Source organism: Equus przewalskii, chromosome 21, assembly GCF_037783145.1.
Source record: "Equus przewalskii isolate Varuska chromosome 21, EquPr2, whole genome shotgun sequence".
NCBI lineage: Eukaryota > Metazoa > Chordata > Mammalia > Perissodactyla > Equidae > Equus > Equus przewalskii.
In genome coordinates, this window is record NC_091851.1 from 37,184,803 (window position 1) to 37,203,120 (window position 18,318).

Consider the following 18,318-nt stretch of genomic DNA (forward strand, 5'->3'; position numbering starts at 1 on the left):
AAGTCCCACAACCTGGGAAACCCCCTAATCTCTTGATTGGATGCTGCGATAAATTTGTATTTCCCTTAACACTGTACAATTATGTGACTGTAAACCAATCATTCCACCTGTCTGTCATCAAATGTAATTTCTCAAGAGTTACACAACTTTAAGAGGTGGATTGGGCAATTGTTACCCCTTTTTTTATGACGAAAGTGAGCCTTAGAGAGGTGGAATGAGCTGAGATTTCACTTGGTCCTGAGTCAGGCCTAGAAAGAGGGCCTCCCGACTTCCTAGTACTTTACACGTACATTTCCTGAGTGGGGCGTGTCCACCTGAGTTGTAGTTCACTAGGAAGAATTTTTGACAAAGGAATCTCATTTAATAAGAAAACATAATTGCTATTTGTGTTAGATCAGAATTTCTAATATCTGTGTGTTATTTTCCAAGATGCCCAGTGTGTTGTAGATATTTATGTCAACTACGACTGTGATTTAAATGCTGCTAACATTTTTGAGCGCCTCGTAAATGATTTGTCCAAAATCGCTCAGGGAAGAAGTGGACATGAGCTGGGAATGACACCTCTGCAGGTAAAAACACCAAGAACACTCATTTCTATTTAAAGTTCATGCATCTCGGTAAACATTTATTGTGCACCACCATGGTGCTGGGGATACAAGAGTGAATAAAGTACAAACACGCATGTGTGCGCGCACAATTGATGTGGTCACACTTACACAAACAGTGAAGAAGTGGGCTACAGAGAAGAATGGGGCAGGGACGATAGAGAAGGAGTGCTGAAGGTGGGGGTGTTGTCATTTTTAATGGGGTCCTTGGCAGGTGGTCTCCCTGAGAAGGTGACATTTGAACTAAGACATGTAGGAAGCGAGTTCACTCTCAGGCACCTTTCCAAAGATCCTGTGAAAGCAGGATCCCAGGCTCCAGCAAAGGCAAAGGAGATTGTCTCATCCTTAGAGAGCCTGCAAAGGGAACAGGATCCTTAGCCTGCAGTCTGAATGAACTGATCAGAAGGGCCATGGGACGCCTGGAATTACGTGTAGAATTTCGGTGTATGGGCATTTTTCCTAGAAAAAGGTCCATAGCTATCATTACATTCACAGAGAGGTCTCTGCCACCTTAAATTTTTTTTAAAATCTAAAATACTTGCATTTTTTTGTTTAGATTATCTGTAATTTGCATTTAATTTTTTATTTAAGAAATCAATATTTTTATTTACTTGTAGAGTGGGTCTTAAAATGGGATGCGTTTGTGGGTGTTTGGGGGATAAGAGTGTATCCAGAATCACTCATTTGTTGCATAATATAAGATTCTCTTCTCTTTTTGGAGGTCACTGGTTAAGACCCTGTTATTTAAAAAAAAGGAAAGTGTTTTAAATGTTTTTTTTCAAATTATATTTGCAGTGAATAAGAACTTCCTTTTAAAAATCCAGGTAACACTGTTCGTTTTAGGAAAACACACATCCCATATTTTTGCTGCTGGGGTGTTTGTAATGAATACCTTCCAAGATTTTCAGGGTTTTTGCGATGAGCTTGTAATACTTGTCACCTGCTAACTTTTCCTTGGGTTTTGTACTCCGTAGCACTGAATGTCAGCGATTATCTGGAATCCTCATGGGATTCCCTACGAGCCCTGTAGATGTCTGCACTTGATTTATCAGTGAAGTCTCTGTGTCACTTTTGTCCTTTAGGAGCTCAGTCTGAGGAAGAAAGGCCTAGAGTGCCTTGTGTCCATCCTCAAGTGCATGGTGGAGTGGAGCAAAGACCTGTATGTGAACCCCAACCACCAGACCAGCCTCGGTGAGAGAGCAGCGCTGCCCCTGCCACCTCCCTTCACAACAGCTTCCTTCTTTCTGTTGGGAAAGTTGTCTGAGGCTAGTTGTCTGCTTGTCTTAGAAGTAGCCAAACACTTTAGTTTGCTAAATACCTATAGTTTTTGAAAGGCTCAGCTTTTTAATACATCCAAATTTGGGGGGAATAGTGTGAGTTGTGCTCTGACTTCAGTTTTCCAAATAGAGAGCCAGTTGTTTCAGCATTTTCTTAGTGCTCTCTCCTTCCCGCACGGATTTGAAACACCACCTGTATGGAGCACTAAATTCCTTTAGGTGCCTAAGTCTGTTTCTGAATTTTCTGTTCTGTTCTATTGATTTGTCTGTTCTTGCACCGATACCAGGCTTCCAGATGCCTGGAGTTCTGCAGGGAGTTTTGATACCTGCCAGGACAGGTCCTCCTTCTTCATTGTTCTTTAAGTGTCTTGACTGTTTTTTGAACTTTAATTCTTTCATGTGAATTTTATCATTAGCTTATTAAGTTCCACAAAAAAGTAAGTTTTTAAGTAAAGTGATGTCAAGGATTTGTGCTTATGATGCTTACAGTACAAACTCCGTTGTTACAGGTCTGGGAGAAGGAACTGCAAAGCCAGACCTGAGCTCAGCCGCATCCATGTCCCATCTGCTTATTTGGTTTCCTTTGGTTTTGTGTTGCTGCAGGTCAGGAGAGGCCCACAGATCAGGAAATGGGGGATGGGAAAGGCCTTGACATGGCGAGGCGGAGCAGTGTGACATCCATGGAGTCCACAGTGTCCTCGGGGACCCAGACGGCTGTCCAGGATGATCCGGAGCAGTTTGAGGTCATCAAGCAACAGAAGGAGATCATTGAACATGGCATTGAGCTGTGAGTGTGGCTGCTATTCCAGCTGAATCTCTTGGGGCCTCTGGCAAAGCCGCATCTTCCTTGGGAACCGGGGACTGACTCCTTAAGGGGAAATGCCTGTTAGAAAAGCCAGTGCTGGCACCAACAGCCGAACTGATTGAGCCAAGCAGAGTCAGTGAGTGACTGTGTGTGAGACAGAGACAGAGAGAGGGAGAAATTTAATAGCTTTGTGTGGTTGATGCCTGCTCTTTTTTTTTTTCCTAATGACAAAAATTAAACCAGTTTAGAAAATACAGAAAACTATAAAGCAACAATGTTAAAAACACTCATAAAATTACTACCTACAGGAAATCACCATTGGTAACATTTTTTCCCAGTTACATACTATGAAAAATTTCAACATAAAAACTTTTGCCATCTTAGTGTTATCTGTGTATGTTTTTTTCTGAACCAGTTGAAAGTAATTTGTAGCCATCATAATATTTCACCCCTACGTCTTTGAAAAATAAGGACATTCTCCCCTGTAACCACGCCATCATCATGACAGTCATTGGTAAATCTGAATGTGTTCTTTCCCGTCTTTTACACACAAAAATACAAACACACAATCTCATATCCTGTCCAGCTTTTGAATGATTATACTTAGTAAGCTCTGTTTTAAAAGTTGATGTTACAGTACTCATTTATGAAAGGAGGTGTTGATCTCCTTGTTTCCACTCCCACTATCCCTGCATCCACCCCCAGTCTGTTCTCCCCATAGCAGCTAAAGTAATCCTTTAAAAACTTAAATCGATCTTATCACTCCCTGCCTAAAATCATTCTAGGTTTCCCGTTTCCTCATCACAGCCCCCTCGCCGACCTCATCTCCTGCCAGCTCTCCACGGTGCATGTCAGTGCCTTGAACACCTCTGGCTCTTCGCACCTTTGGGCCTCGGCTTGGAATACTCTTGGGTCTTTTTCACCCTTCAGGCTTGGCAAAACATCTCTTCCTCAAAGAGGCCTTTTGTAACCACACTATCTGAGCAAGTCCCAAGTTATTCTCTGTTCTTGCACCATATTCATGTCCTTCTGACACAGCCCTTGCCACAGTTTGTGCTCATATATGAATATCATTCTCCGGTGTGCAGCTTGGTAAATAAAAAGTTGAATTCATACATTTGTTCACTTTGCCTGCTTTTAACAGGAAATACAGAATAGCACTGCTTAATCACTATTAAAGGAAATCCCAAAGTGGGCAGTCTAGGGCTATTTATAGTGGCTCTTATGGACACCAGAGACCCCGGCTCCTTTTATCTTGCTGCTTCCCCATCCTTAACACAATTTTCGTCTTCAGTGTTACCTCATGGTTTGAGATGACTCTGGAGCACTGACCATCACACACATATTCTGAGGAAGAAGAAGAGAAGGGCAAAAAAGACAAGTCGTCTTTGTTCAAGGATCTTTCCTAGAAGTACCCACACCACTTCTGCTCGTGTCTCACTGGCCAGAACTTTGTCACGTGGCCATACTTTGTTTAAGGGAGGCAGGGAAAGAGAATTTTTATTCCAGGTACTTGTGTGCCCAGCTAAACATGTACGGTTTGAATAGTGTTGGAGAAGGGGAAGGTGGATGTGGGGTGACAACCAGCAGTCTCTGCTGTAGCCAGGTCAGAAATGAAAGGTGGAATTCAGAAAAGCTACCTGGGTACACAGGACCTTCCTAGCTGAGAAGTAATGGCTTGTTCATGGCATTATTGTAGCTTGCCTCAATGCCAGCTTTTTCTGTCCTCCGGATTTTGAAATAAGCAACCCTTGTCCCATCTCTTCTTGAAACAGGTTCAACAAGAAACCCAAGAGAGGGATCCAGTTTCTCCAGGAGCAGGGCATGCTGGGGACATCAGTTGAAGACATTGCCCAATTCCTGCACCAGGAAGAGCGCCTCGATTCTGTAAGACGGGGTTGAGCACTTGCCTGTGGGTTCTTTCAGCTGATTCTGAGGCCTTACCAGCATCAACCTGGAAATGGCTGACCCTGAGTGCAGTGGCTGTTGTCCACACCCCTGCTTACAGCAGCCCTGCTTCCCCTTTGGCTGGTGTTGCACAAAGCTCTATGAAAGGAATAAACTAGCCACCCAACAGGTTGTTTTGTATTTATTTGGTAGGACAGTGTCAGAGCTAGAAGTGTCCTTTGGCTGCTAGAAACTCTTCCTCTGGCTGCCCGTGTGCAACCAACCTACCCCTGAGTGTGCCCTGTCATTTCTCCGTGTTTACGTCTCTTGTTCCTCCACATCTTCCTTCATTCGTGGCAGGACGGCCTGCACCTGGAATGGCTGGGTGGGTGGGCAGGCTCAGGGAGTCCCCTAGCCTTTCTAGCAGTCCCCCTTTTCTGGGTGTTTAGAGCCGAGGCATTCTGCCTCCCCCTTTGACTGAAACGTCTTTTGCTGTGCAATCATATTGAACAATTTCTAGATGTGAGTAAGTGTGTATGGTGTGTATGTTTTAGACCCAGGTAGGTGATTTTCTGGGAGACAGCATGAGGTTCAACAAGGAGGTGATGTATGCCTACGTGGACCAACTTGACTTCTGTGAAAAGGAGTTTGTCTCAGCCCTACGGACGTTTCTAGAAGGTTTCCGCCTACCTGGGGAAGCCCAGAAGATTGATCGGTTAATGGAGAAGTTTGCTGCAAGATACATAGAATGCAACCAGGGGTGAGCATCATATCAAGTCCCTCCACATCATCTTTTTGCCTCTGTCAGAACACTAATCTTAGTTTGGTTGGGGGTTGAGTCTCATTTTTCTAAATCTGTGGCAAGCAGCTAAGCTTTCTGTTCACCATGTGCCAGGCACCGTGCCAAGGGAGTGTCTCACATAAGACCTCACAGCAACTGTTTGTGTCCTCTTTCTACACACAAGGAGATGAGGGCTGGAGAGCCCTGGTGACTTGCCCAAGATCACAGAGCTGGAGCCCACGCTATTGATGATGATAAAAGAGTAGTTTCAGGAGCTGAGAGGAGGCCGTGGCACCTCTTCCTTAATCAGGAACAGCTCCCTGCTTTAATACCGGGTGGATTGCAAGGATTTTGGTTTTTCTTTGATTACATGCTGATGAGCAAGTTACAAAAATGGCTACATAACTAATAAAACCGACCTAAGTACGTCATTTCATCTTGGGGCCTTTTTTGATAGGTAGTTAATATTTTTGAAAGAAGTGGAGATTGAAAAGAGAGCTGACCTTTTTGAAACACCTCCCGTGTGCAGCTGTGCTTTGGGTTTTACATGCCTTTCATTTAATCAGCGGTAAGCCTGGGAGTAGTGTCCCATTTTATAGATGGGGAGACAGGCTCTGGGAGATTGAGCAACCTGCCAGAATCAATCAGCCACTAAGTGGCAGAGCCACGATTGAAGACAGGTTTGTCTAACTCAGAAACTCCTGTGCTTTCCACTGCACTTGAAGTTAAGAATGAGTGTACTGTGAATGTGATGTGGGAATTGTTTGTGGGAACATTTTGATAACAGTTTTGCCTCTCAAGTCAACTCGGTTTTCCTGTTAATTGGTCCCAGTCCTGTAAGTGCATGGCAAGCTGTCCCATGAAACAGCGTCGTCAGCCAGGCAGCGTCTGGTCGTTTTAAGCCAGTGGACGTTAGAATTTGCCATGAAGACATAATTAGATGTTATTTACTTTAAGCATATCTCCTGTGTAGACCCAGAAACCTTCGCCTGTTTCCCTTAATCAGTAAATATGTGACCCAAGTAAATGTCACGTTAGAATGCAGACCTTTTCTCGTGTTCTTCAGAATTTCTCCCTTTCCTACCAGGGGCAATTTGGATAGACCAGTTTTTCTGGCTTTAGCCTCACATATGATGAGGCTGTGCAGCCACAGGTTTTTACCTTTCTTTTCTTACCTAAGGCAAAAACAGTCAGACTTCCCCAGCATATTGTTTAGAACACATAAATATTTCCTTGTATTTCTGCTGTCAAACACTGTGGTGGATGATGTGAACTGAAGACATCTCATCGCAGGGCAGCAGTTGTAGCCGTCCTGCTGTCCACCGCCTGGCCCAAAGCAGACACCCTCAGGAGCGGGTCCAAGGTGAGGTGGGCGAGTCCCACAGGGCGCAGGCCACAGGGGCCTCCCTCTCGGGGTCCTGCCGCAGGTTGGCTCCGGGCAGTGAGGTGCCTTGCTTCCCTCACCTGGTCCCTGGCCCTCAAGTCTCCTTAAGGGTCCTAAAAAAATTGACTTGAAACTGCTGTATTAAAGGAAGTCTAAATCTGACACATTCTTGATTAGCTTTTCCGCACTCGGGGTCGGTAGTGACCACTCAGTGATGATAAGGCATGAGAACTGCTGGCAAGCTTGGCATCACGTGGAGCATCGGCCTGCGTTTAGTGCAGCATGTCCCTGTTGGCACTGTGCCTTCCCAGCCTCGTCCCCGTGCCTGTTCTTACATCTGGAATCTTCTCTTCCAGGCAAACTCTATTTGCCAGTGCTGACACTGCGTATGTCCTGGCATATTCAATTATTATGCTAACCACAGACTTGCACAGTCCTCAGGTAAAATATTTTAATGATTTGTATATTGTGGTAGCTAACTAAATAGCTTTATGTGGGCCATTGGATGTTTTCTAAGTGGTTTGTTAATTTTTTTAAATTTCAGGTAAAAAATAAAATGACAAAAGAGCAGTATATTAAAATGAATCGGGGTATCAATGATAGTAAAGATCTACCAGAAGAATATCTCTCAAGCATTTATGAAGAGATAGAAGGCAAGAAAATTGCAATGAAAGAAACAAAAGAGCATACGATCGCAGCCAAATCTACTAAGCAGAGTAAGGTCTAATGGCAAATTATTTCTATTAATTCCAGTTTTTGAGTGTATCAGGAATTACATGATTAATTCCTGATGATTGCTTTAATTTGCATATCTAGATATCAGAATAAGAAATGTGATTAAATTAATTATTATGCTTATGTTGGTTCTCATATCAGCATCTTCTTGCTAGATTTGTAATTAGTTACAAGAGAGAATTTAAAATAAATAATCTGAGAGCTAAATGACTCCCCAAAAATATTCCTTAAAACTTTAATACCAATGGTGATTATGCCAACTTTGATTAGAATTCTCTTAAGACCCCTGTGAAGCTGTTTCTTTGTTTGAGAGGCAGCAGAGTGTGGAGCCTGAAGCACAGGCTGTAGAGCCACACTGCCTGGGTTCGAGTCCCAGCTCTACTGCTTGTTAGCTCTGTGACCCTGGGCAAGTAACTTAATTGCTCTGTGCCTCATTTTCCCCTCAGTAGAATGATGATAATGTTTGTAACAGACTTATGAGGTGGTTGAGAGGATTTGTGAGTTAGTGATTCTAAGTCTTCTGAAACAGTGCCCGGCACATGGCAAGCACTCAGTGAGTGTCAGCTGCTGTTATTCTTTCTTTGTAGGTGTAGCTAGTGAAAAGCAGCGCCGGCTACTGTACAATTTGGAGATGGAGCAAATGGCGAAGACAGCCAAAGCTCTGATGGAGGCTGTGAGCCACGCCAAAGCCCCGTTTACAAGTGCCACTCACTTGGACCACGTCCGGCCCATGTTCAAAGTGAGTATCCTGAGAAGTTAGGACGTGGCTAAGCCCGATTCTGGAGTTGACCTGCTAACCAGCAAGTTGATAATGGTGAAGAGATTGAGAGGAAAGGCCAAGTCCAGGTGTTTCTTTCTGAACAGTAACTAAAGTGAGTCCTTCCTAGAAGCCCTCTGATGACGCTGGGGACATGCCAGCACCAGCCAAAAGCAAGGGCTCTCCAGTCAGAACGTCTGGTTTTATTCCTGCCTTTGCCACTATGTAGCTCTGTGAGCTTGGTTAGGTTACTCAGCCTCTCTGTTCATCATCTGTAAAATGGAGACAGATACAGGGTTACTGTAAGGGTTGCTGGGGGGATTGACTGAATTAATAATTGTTCAGGCAAAAGAGACAGTTTTATTGTTATATCTCATCTCACTGGCCTCAGGGTTAGTTTATCAGATGAGATTAGGTGGAGGTGAAAGATAGTATCCTGAGGTATCTCTATTTTTAAAATAGAGGAAAAGGGGGCCAGCCCGTGGCTGAGTAAAGTTCATGCACGCCACTTTGGCAGCCCTGGGTTTTGCCAGTTCGGGTCCTGGGTGCAGTCCTAGCACTGCTCATCAAGCCATGCTCAGGCGGCATCCCACATAGCACAGCCAGAAGGACCTACAACTAGAATATACAACTATATGCTGGGGGGCTTCGGGGAGAAGAAGAAGAAGAAGAAAAGATTGGCAACAGATGAAAATGTCTAGAAAAGACACACGTTCTATATACATAGCACTCATTCTTCTCTAAGATGTTTTTTTTATTTTTTATTTTTTATATTTTTTAAAGATTTTTATTTTTCCTTTTTCTTTTTTGAGAAAGTACATAGTTGTATATTCTTCGTTGTGGGTCTTTCTCATTGTGGCATGTGGGACGCTGCCTCAGTGTGGTTTGATGAGCAGTGCCATGTCCGTGCCCAGGATTCGAACCAATGAAACACTGGGCCGCCTGCAGCGGAGCGCGCAAACTTAACCACTCGGCCACGGGGCCAGCCCCTTCTCTAAGATGTTTTCATAGTAACTGTTAATAACCTGTTAGTTGATCACTTCTAGATTTTTGTGAGCTTTTATTTTCGGGGAATTCACAAGAAAATTGGAGGAAAAGTAAAGTCTAAATAATTTTAATTAGGAACCTTTCAGTAAACTAAGTTTATGGGACATAAGTTGCTTATAGGTTTTATTTTGCATGCCAGACTCTGGTTGGTAATGGTTGCTTGCTGCACTGTGTGAAGAAGGATTGATTCTCGAGCCCTCAATAGACAGCATGAAGTGGGATCTCTGATTGATTAGTGATATCTGCCGTGAGCGCAGGCAGATGCAGTGATGGCACACTAGTCACATATTTACCATCCTTCTTTTGAACTGTACGTTTAGTAAATGGCATATCTATAGTGATAGCTTTGACCACGGTTTAGGAGGAATGGTTTAATATTGTGGATGGAATAGATTGAAATCAAAATCACAGTGAATTTGGCATCCTGGCCGTGCTCATAACTAAGTGCTGAGAACTCTTCCCATGCCGAAATTCTAAACGTTATTGAAACCTTCCTTCCGTGGTAGCTGGTGTGGACACCACTGTTGGCAGCCTATAGCATTGGACTGCAGAACTGTGACGACACTGAAGTGGCCTCCCTGTGTTTGGAAGGCATCCGATGTGCAATCCGGATTGCCTGCATCTTTGGAATGCAGGTGGGTGTAAGTTAGCAACGCCCTCGAGATGCTGGTGGGCTGTGTTCTTTTAGATTTGGCAAAACTTAGAAACTATCAGTCATTTTCCAATTAGCCAAAAAAGTCTCAGCAAACTCCTTTCATGCGCACTGAGAAGAAGTCCAGAGATTTGTGCTGGCAGCGGCCACATTAGGGGAAAAAATCAGAGATTTGGATTAAAGCGTTCTTTGAAGGTAGGTGGGGTCCAGCTACTTGACTTGATTTGACAGAGCAGCCTTCCTATCTGCCTAACTTGCCTGCCCTAGTGCTTAAAATAGTATTTTTCCTTTTAAAATCAGTTTTTATTATAATTTTCCTTATTTCCAGGTCTTTTCTAGGGGAAACAAATAGTCCAATGCAAAATGAATATGTCTGTAAACCTTTTGAAATCTTCAAAAATTCAAGCAAATAAACAAAATACAATTCTCAAACTGTTATGAAATCAGGAACTTGTCAATCCCACACATCGTTTTCTAAGTCAGTAAGAATTTGCAACCGTTTATTTTGAAAAACTCAATCTTCTGTTCCCATTTATTTTATGGTTAGACGTTTTCTTTCATGTGAAGACCACGGGCTTTGACATCAGACAGTCTGGGTTTCAAAACCCAGCTCTGCTACTTCTCTAGCCATGCGACACTGGCCCAGCCAACTTCTCTGAGACATGCTTTATCTCCTCACTTGTAAACTTGAAAAAATAGATCAGGAGTGTCACAGATAATAAAATTTGTGTGACAGTCTTAGCATTCAACAGATTCCTCCTGCGCTCCTTCCAAAGGGAATGGAACGTAAGTTTGAGGTCATTTGGAAAGGAGAGGGCTAGTTCTCAAACATGCAGTGTGTAGGGAGCCTCACTGGGATGTTCTGATAGCAGGAGGATACCAGCATGAAATAACTGGCGTGTTAATGTGCATGAAGCCTGTCAGCGTGTGTACAGAAGGGATCAGAGAAGCCCAGTGCACAGTCCCGTAGATGTGAAAACAGTCATGCTAAGGATGGAATCTCAGTGTTCTCTATTGGGCTTCTGTTACAGCTGGAACGAGATGCCTACGTTCAGGCTCTTGCTCGCTTCTCCCTGCTGACAGCCAGCTCCAGCATCACGGAAATGAAGCAGAAAAACATTGACACCATAAAGACGCTTATTACAGTGGCTCACACCGATGGCAATTACCTTGGGAATTCCTGGCATGAGGTGTGTGTCTCTTTGAAAGCCTGGTAATTGCCTTTCCTTAGGATGACTGCCAGCATTCGTTTATTCAGTGTCAGTCTCTGGTCGAGTCCATTTTTCTGAAGTCAAGCCTAACTTCACTCTGGGTTTTCTCTCATTCTCAAATACCTCGTGGGCTGGCCCTGTGTCCAAGTGGTTAAGTTTGCGCGCTCTGCTTTGGTGGCCCAGGGTTTCGCTGGTTCAGATCCTGGGCACAGACATGGTACCACTCGTTAGGCCATGCTGAGGCAGCATCCCATATGCCACAACTAGAAGGACCCACAACTGAAAATACACAACTGTGTACTAGGGGCCTTTGGGGAGAAAAAGGAAAAATAAAATCTTAAAAAAAACCCAAATAACCAAAAAAAAAGCCAAATACCTCGTGTATCTGAAAGTCAGCTCTCTGGAGCTGTAGCAGGTGAAACGTGGTCAGATGCGCCACCTCACGAAGTGCTCCTGTACCCGGCTGCCAGTGTCCTCACAGAGTGCACTTCTCTTGCAGCAACTTCCTTCCCACAGTAACGCCACGTTCCCCAAGTCCTTATGCGCCTCCTGGGAGCGCTAAGTCAGTGAGTAGATTCAAGACAAAGCCAGGAGCCTGATTTCTCTCCTAATTGTATCTAAAAAAAAGAGGTCGACATTTACAATGAGCCATTAGGAGATTGCCACTGGGTTCATATTTTAATTTAACTAAACAATATTCTTAAGATTCTCGCCTAAGGAAATAATTAGTCATGTGCAAATGTGTTTGAAAGGTCATTTGTCAGTATTTTAGTTGTTCTAGGGGAAAGATTGGATTAGAAACAGCCTAGATGCCCCAACACTGAGAGATTGTCTTTTTTAAAAAAGATATGGCATACCGTTCCTTAGAGTGTTATGTGGCCATTTAAAATGATGGAGAGACAAACAGACGTGATGTGCTCCCCAATGGAAGTACACACCACCACCTAAGGAATGTTTCGGCCAAAACTCAAATCTGAGTCAATTCAAGCCTCTACTGCCGGTTTACAGGAAATACAGGGCACAGAGTAGCATGGCAGATGACATCATGAGAATGCAGTTTGCAAACTTGAAGATATGACAGATCCTCAGAGCAAATGCCAGGTTCCTCAGCAAATTGCAAGAAAAATAGCAGATGGGGGGGACCTATGGATTAAAAGAAACTGGAGACAGGAAAGATAAAGATGTTATTAAAGAGTATCTAATGTTGTGGGAACATAGTCACAGTATATTAAATAAAAAGTCATTGTAAAACATTGTGAGGCATCGTTCCTTGTGCCAGACATACACAGAGAGTGAGATTTGAAAAGATAAACAAAAATGTTAACATCCTGAGTAATAGAATTATGGAGGTGATTTATTTTCTTCTTTTTTCCTTAAATTCTAATTTCTAATTTTTCTGTCTACTTTTTGTTTTAGAGAGAAAACTATAAAAGAGTAGAGATAAGAGCATGGAGAGTGATGGGGACTGTGATGACCTAGAGAGAAAATTGCTACCTGCCCCCCTCCCCCCCCAGGACCCAGTAGTTAAGGAGAAAGGCCTGGAGCCAGATTGCTGGGGTCCGCTCTGGGTACCCACCTCTTCCTCTTCCTCCTGTACAGCATGGCAGGTTACTTAGTCTTTGAGCCTCATCCTCCTCTGTACAACCTTTGTAGAGTGGTTGTGAGAATGTAAAGGAGTTAATATAGGGAAAGGAGTTAGATTAGAACGATATTTGGCAAGTGGTAAGCACTCTGGCTTTTAGCTGTTACCGTCATTGTCGTCGTCGTCATCATCATCATGGCACATACCTTTGTCCCTTTTCACCTAGCCTTTCCTTTCTCGATCACAACTCTGGAGTCTTCCATATTAGAAAAGATGGGGGTTTTTGGGTGAGGGGAGGAGTTGTTGGGTTTTTTTCAGTTGTGTGCTTTTTTAAGGAGATAATTCCCTATCTTCTGAGTCACAGTACCTAGTGAATCAATAAATAGCTGCTTTCTCTCGTAGAACTTTTTTTAACCTGAGCAGTATGATCAGTGTGGCATTCCTGCTGGTTGCCAAGTATATAGCAGCACCTAGAAATTTTAAAAATGAATTAAGCAGCTATTTAATGGTCAGAAACCTTGAGAAATCAGGTTGGAGCCTAATAAGTCTGGCCATCAGTGTTGTTAACATATTTGAGACTCCAGCTGTCCCCAGCTTCTAGGAGAGGGAGGGCATTGATAGTTTACTGGTAACGATTTAATAGCATCATGCTGCGTGGAACAATCGGGATGGCTCTCTTTGGTAGAATGAAGTACCTCTCTCCAGGAAGAATTCTCAGAGTGCTCAGGGGTACAGTGGAGTCCTGTGCTCTGGGATTGAATTGTAAGGTCAGCATGAAAGGCTAAGCTCAGCTTTCGTCGGAAGTTCCCATGACAATTCCTTAGGAAGGGTTTACCTGGCGATCTGCGTGCTGAACCTCAGTAAGTTTCATGCGGCCAGTTTTTCCCCCATAGAAGATGAAACCAATTTCTGTTTCTTTAGGTGGGCTCCAGGTGAGAGGGGGCTTGTGTGCAGGAATGCATTCCCGAGCACAAGAACCACCCCGGAAGGCTGAAAGACACAGTCTTTTCTCCCACTGCACTCCTGTTCTAGAGCACATTGGTATTCATTCAGTTATCCAAATAATAATCACCGACTGTTTTCAGTGCTGGGGCTTCAGCAGTGAACAAGATGGGGTTAATGCCGTGGTGGCACTTAAGGTAGAGAACAAATGAATAAATGTATGTCATAATGCCAAAAAGTGGTAGGTAATAAGAAAAAGAATATGACCAAGGGATGGTGCTGGGAAAGTTGTGTGATCTCGGGGTGATCCCTCTCTGAGGGACACATGTCTGAGCTGGGAACCTAAGGGGTGAGTCAGGCAAGAGCATAAGGCCCGTGTTCCAGGCATAAGGAACAGCAAGGGCAAAGGCTCTGGGATAGGGCCACACATGTCAAGTAAAAGGAGTAGCAGGGAGGCCATGGAGGCTAGTGTGTGTGTCTGAAAGCAGAGTACAAGGGAGGTGGGGGTGGTGTCCGTCTAGATGGTGCACTTACTGAGTGTTGTGGGCTGGAATCCCCTGCTCCAGTCAAATGCTTTTTCTTTCTTTACTGAGCACTTATTAAATTTGTATAATTAAATATCTATATGGCATAACTCGATTGTGTCAGCTTTTCTTTCGCTCGTTTTCTCTTTCCCTTTTTAATAGTTAAAAAAAAAACATGAAGTCTGTCGTCCAGGTCCACATTCAGTGGGTTGCCTAGCCAGGACTAGGGACCCTCAGATTTTATTCTCATCTGAAAAGCTGTGTGTTGCAAAGAACTCTTTAATGACTAAGATTGCAGGGCCCTTTTCAGGCTGTGAAGTGGGACCTCATTCTTCATGCCTTCTTTTTGTTAGATCTTGAAATGCATCAGCCAGCTGGAGCTTGCTCAGCTGATAGGAACCGGAGTGAAGACCCGCTACCTGTCTGGGTCTGGACGTGAAAGAGAAGGGAGCCTGAAGGGCCACACGATGGCAGGAGAAGAGTTTATGGGCCTCGGCCTCGGTAAGACACTGGCCCCAGAGCTGGCTGTCGTGGATTCGCAAGTTAACCGGAATGAAACGCTTGTCTCGTCAAGACTGTCACGTAAACCAATCTTTCTTATGTGCCAGCTGACAGTGTGTTTATTAATGGAAGTGGAAGTGCTTCTTTAGCTGTCTTAATTATGATTGAACTGTCGAGTAAATGCCTATTTTATAAAAATCACCAGGGTGCATAACTTTTCTTTCTATATGTGTAACTGTGTTGCTTTAGCAAGGCTACAGCTTTGGGCTGGCCCAGTGACACAGTGGCTAAGTTCACACGTTCCGCTTTGGCTGCCTGGGGTTCTCTGGTTGGGATCATGGGTACAGACCTACGCACCACTTGTCAAGCCATGGTGTGGCGAGCATCCCACATAGGAGGTGGAGGAAGATGGGCATGGATGTTAGCTCAGGGCCAGTCTTCCTCAGCAAAAAGAGGAGGATTGGCAGCAGATGTTAGCTCAGAGCTAATCTTCCTCAACAAAAAAAAAGAAAAGAAAGGCTACAGCTTTAGTATCTGGTATTAGAGGAGTGAGTATGCGGGTTCTCTAGATTTTAAAAAAGGTAAATTCAACATCTCTCCCATGTTCATTTGGGGGGGCTTTTATTAAACGGTATTCATATGAAAGTAGAATTATTTCTGGCTGTTGAATTGAGAGATTCTCTTGTCAGTGATATAACATAATGATGATAATAGTAAATGGGGCAAACAAACATGCCAGTCCACATTCTAAGCACTCAGTTTATATGTTTTAACTCGTTTACTTCTTGTAACAATTCGGTGAGATTGGGACTGTTATCTTCCCCATTTGTAAATGAGGAAAGTGAGGCACGGGGATGAAGTGACCTGAGCAATGTCACACTGCAAGGAAGCGGCAGAGGTAGGTTTCAGACCCAGGCCGTCTCATTGCCAAGAGCAGGCTCCTTGGTCCCACACACAGTGGTTGGAATAGTACAGCATAATGATTGAAAGCGTGGACTCTGAAAATGGGGAGTGGTAATAGCACCTACTTCTTAGGGTACATGTGAGAATGACTGGAGGGAAATCCTGAGAATCCCAAACATTCCGCAGCTGTAAGCCCTTACTCGTTCTAGGAGTTCTGGGTTAGTATCAGATTAGTTTGAATTTGTTTTTCTAAATACAGGCATTTAATACCCTAAAAATATAACAGCCTGTTAGGAAAGGGAGATGGTTAGTATAAACAAGGGAGCTTGTATTAAGAATGTATTTTAAATGCCAAATGCCAGAACCTAAATTTAATTTTATTCTGTCACCAGTTGAAGGTTGTTTTTGACTGCAAACCATTCTCATTTATGTCTCTTGTCTCTGCAGATTGATGCCACAGAATTTCTTTGTTCTAAGATACTTGATTGTTTTTGAAGCACTGTTGATTTTGTGCATTGTGTTTCAGGTAATTTGGTGACTGGTGGAGTGGATAAAAGACAGATGGCCAGCTTCCAGGAATCAGTTGGTGAGACCAGCTCGCAGAGTGTGGTTGTAGCTGTAGACAGGTAATAATCTTGTTCTCCAGTGAAGCTGGACTACTAGTGGCTTGGCACCCTCTGTGTAGTTACTGGTATGAATGATTCCTAATTTAACTGTTTTAAGTGTTGTCAGCTCCAGATCACTCAAAAGAAAGATTAAAAGTGGCACATGTGATCCACAGCTACTAATAACCTTCACATTCATTTGAATTTTGACCTTGAATTGCATCATGACCTTTTTAAAAAAAATTTAACGTTGTGACCAAATTATGTCAAAAACAAGAGTTTTTGTATGTGCTGATGTTTTAAATTACCTTGTTTCCTTAGTAGAAATTACTTTTTAAAAACTTTGAAGAAGGGTTTAAGATTTAAAGCCTATGCTTAAGTGAGAGTTGGCCAAGTTGACGATTTCCATTTCTTTTTCCTCAAAACCTTTCCATCATTTCTGTTTACTTGAACCTTGACCTAAACATCCAGGAGAAATATAGATATTCTTATTTGAAGACGTTCATTAGGTACAAGTGCTTAAAATGTGAATTTTCTTGGGGCTGGCCTGGTGGCGCAGTGGTTAAGTTCACACGTTCCACTTTGGTGACCCGGGGTTCGCCAGTTTGGATCCCAGGTGTGGACATGGCACTGCTTGGCAAGCCATGCTGAGGTTGGTGTCCCACATATAAAGTGGAGGAAGATGGGCACGGATATTAGCTCAGGGCCAGTCTTCCTCAGCAAAAAGAGGAGGATTGGCAGCCGATGTTAGCTCAGGGCTAATCTTCCTAAATAAAAAAAAAGTGAATTTTCTTTAAATCAACAAACTTCTGAAAATTACCATTAAATAATCGTATATACTGCTGTTCATTTGGTTAATGACCTATCCCAGTGCATTAAATATAGACAGTTTTGAGATGATAGCAGTATAGAGTTTTTAACGTAATTTGTATTGCTCTCAAACAGTCTTCTTAGTGTTTTACACTCTTTATCAGTGTGTTTTGATTACTTTGCTCCTGTGGCTTCTCTGCTCATCTCCAACAGAGATCTTCTCTGTAATGTACTTTTGACGTGTTTTCCTTACTTTTTTCAGTTAGGTTTAAGCTAATAGAACAATGTTTACTCTTCCATTAGCGACACGTTTCTTTCCTGTTTCTCTGCTTTAGCCAGATAGTGGACAGTAGCAGTCTTGCCCAGCACCTTGTTGTGTGCTATTTACATTTTTAAAAATTGAGATGTAATTCACATACCACTAGATTTACTGTTTTAAAATGTACCCTTTAGTGGTTTTTAGTATATTCAGAGTTGTGCAGCTATCACCACTATTTAATTTCAGAGGGTTTTTGTCACCCCGTAAAGAAGTCCCATTCTTAGCGGTCACTCCCCATTTCTTTCCTCACCAGTCCCTGTAGCCACTAATCTACTTTCTGTCTATATAGATTTGCTGATTCTGAACATTGTTGAATTGCCTATTTATCCCTTTCAGTTCTATCATTTTTTGCCTCATGATTTGGGGGCTCTGTTGTTGGATGGATATATGTTTATAATTGTTATGTTTTCCTGATAGATTAAACCTTTTATCATTATAAAATGTTCTTTGTCTCTAGTAATGATTTTTGTTTTAAGTCTGTTTTGTCTATTAGTACAGCCACTCTAGTTTTCTTTTGGTTAATGTTTGGATGTTTTATATCTTTTTGCATACTTTTATTTTCAGCGTATTTGTGTCTTTGAATCTAAAGTGAGTCTCTTTAGGTAGCATATGGTTGGACCATGTTTATTTTAATCCATTCTGCCAGTCTCTTCCTTTGGATTGGAGTGTTTAATCCGTTTACATTTAATGTAATTGCTGGTAGGTGGGATTTATATGTGTTATTTTTAAACATGTGTTATGTCTTTTTGATCCCCTATTCCTCCGTTATTACTGCTTTCTTTCGTGTTAAATGGATATTTCCTGGTGTATCATTTTGCTTTTCTTGCCGTTTCCTTTACTGTATTTTTTTTTTAAGATTTTATTTTCCCTTTTTCTCCCAAAGCCCCCCAGTACATAGTTGTGTATTTTTAGCTGTGGATCCTTCTAGTTGTGGCATGTGGGATGCTGCCTCAGCGTGGCCTGATGAGTGATGCCATGTCGGCACCCAGGA

At 42.9% G+C, this 18,318-nt stretch overlaps 1 protein-coding gene across 2 annotated transcripts in view; it reads left to right on the top strand.

Moving 5' to 3' along the window:
• ARFGEF2 (ARF guanine nucleotide exchange factor 2) overlaps positions 1 to 18,318 on the top strand; it is a 106,168-nt gene that overhangs the window by 42,650 nt on the left and 45,200 nt on the right. For both annotated transcript variants that reach the window (XM_008542012.2, XM_008542013.2), the window contains exons 12-23: positions 430 to 569; positions 1,688 to 1,796; positions 2,486 to 2,669; positions 4,463 to 4,574; positions 5,129 to 5,334; positions 7,096 to 7,180; positions 7,284 to 7,455; positions 8,062 to 8,213; positions 9,785 to 9,913; positions 10,962 to 11,120; positions 14,543 to 14,690; positions 16,120 to 16,219. In XM_008542012.2, coding sequence (XP_008540234.1) covers positions 430 to 569; positions 1,688 to 1,796; positions 2,486 to 2,669; positions 4,463 to 4,574; positions 5,129 to 5,334; positions 7,096 to 7,180; positions 7,284 to 7,455; positions 8,062 to 8,213; positions 9,785 to 9,913; positions 10,962 to 11,120; positions 14,543 to 14,690; positions 16,120 to 16,219 — 1,696 coding nt within the window. The remainder of the gene's footprint in view (positions 1 to 429; positions 570 to 1,687; positions 1,797 to 2,485; positions 2,670 to 4,462; positions 4,575 to 5,128; positions 5,335 to 7,095; positions 7,181 to 7,283; positions 7,456 to 8,061; positions 8,214 to 9,784; positions 9,914 to 10,961; positions 11,121 to 14,542; positions 14,691 to 16,119; positions 16,220 to 18,318) is intronic.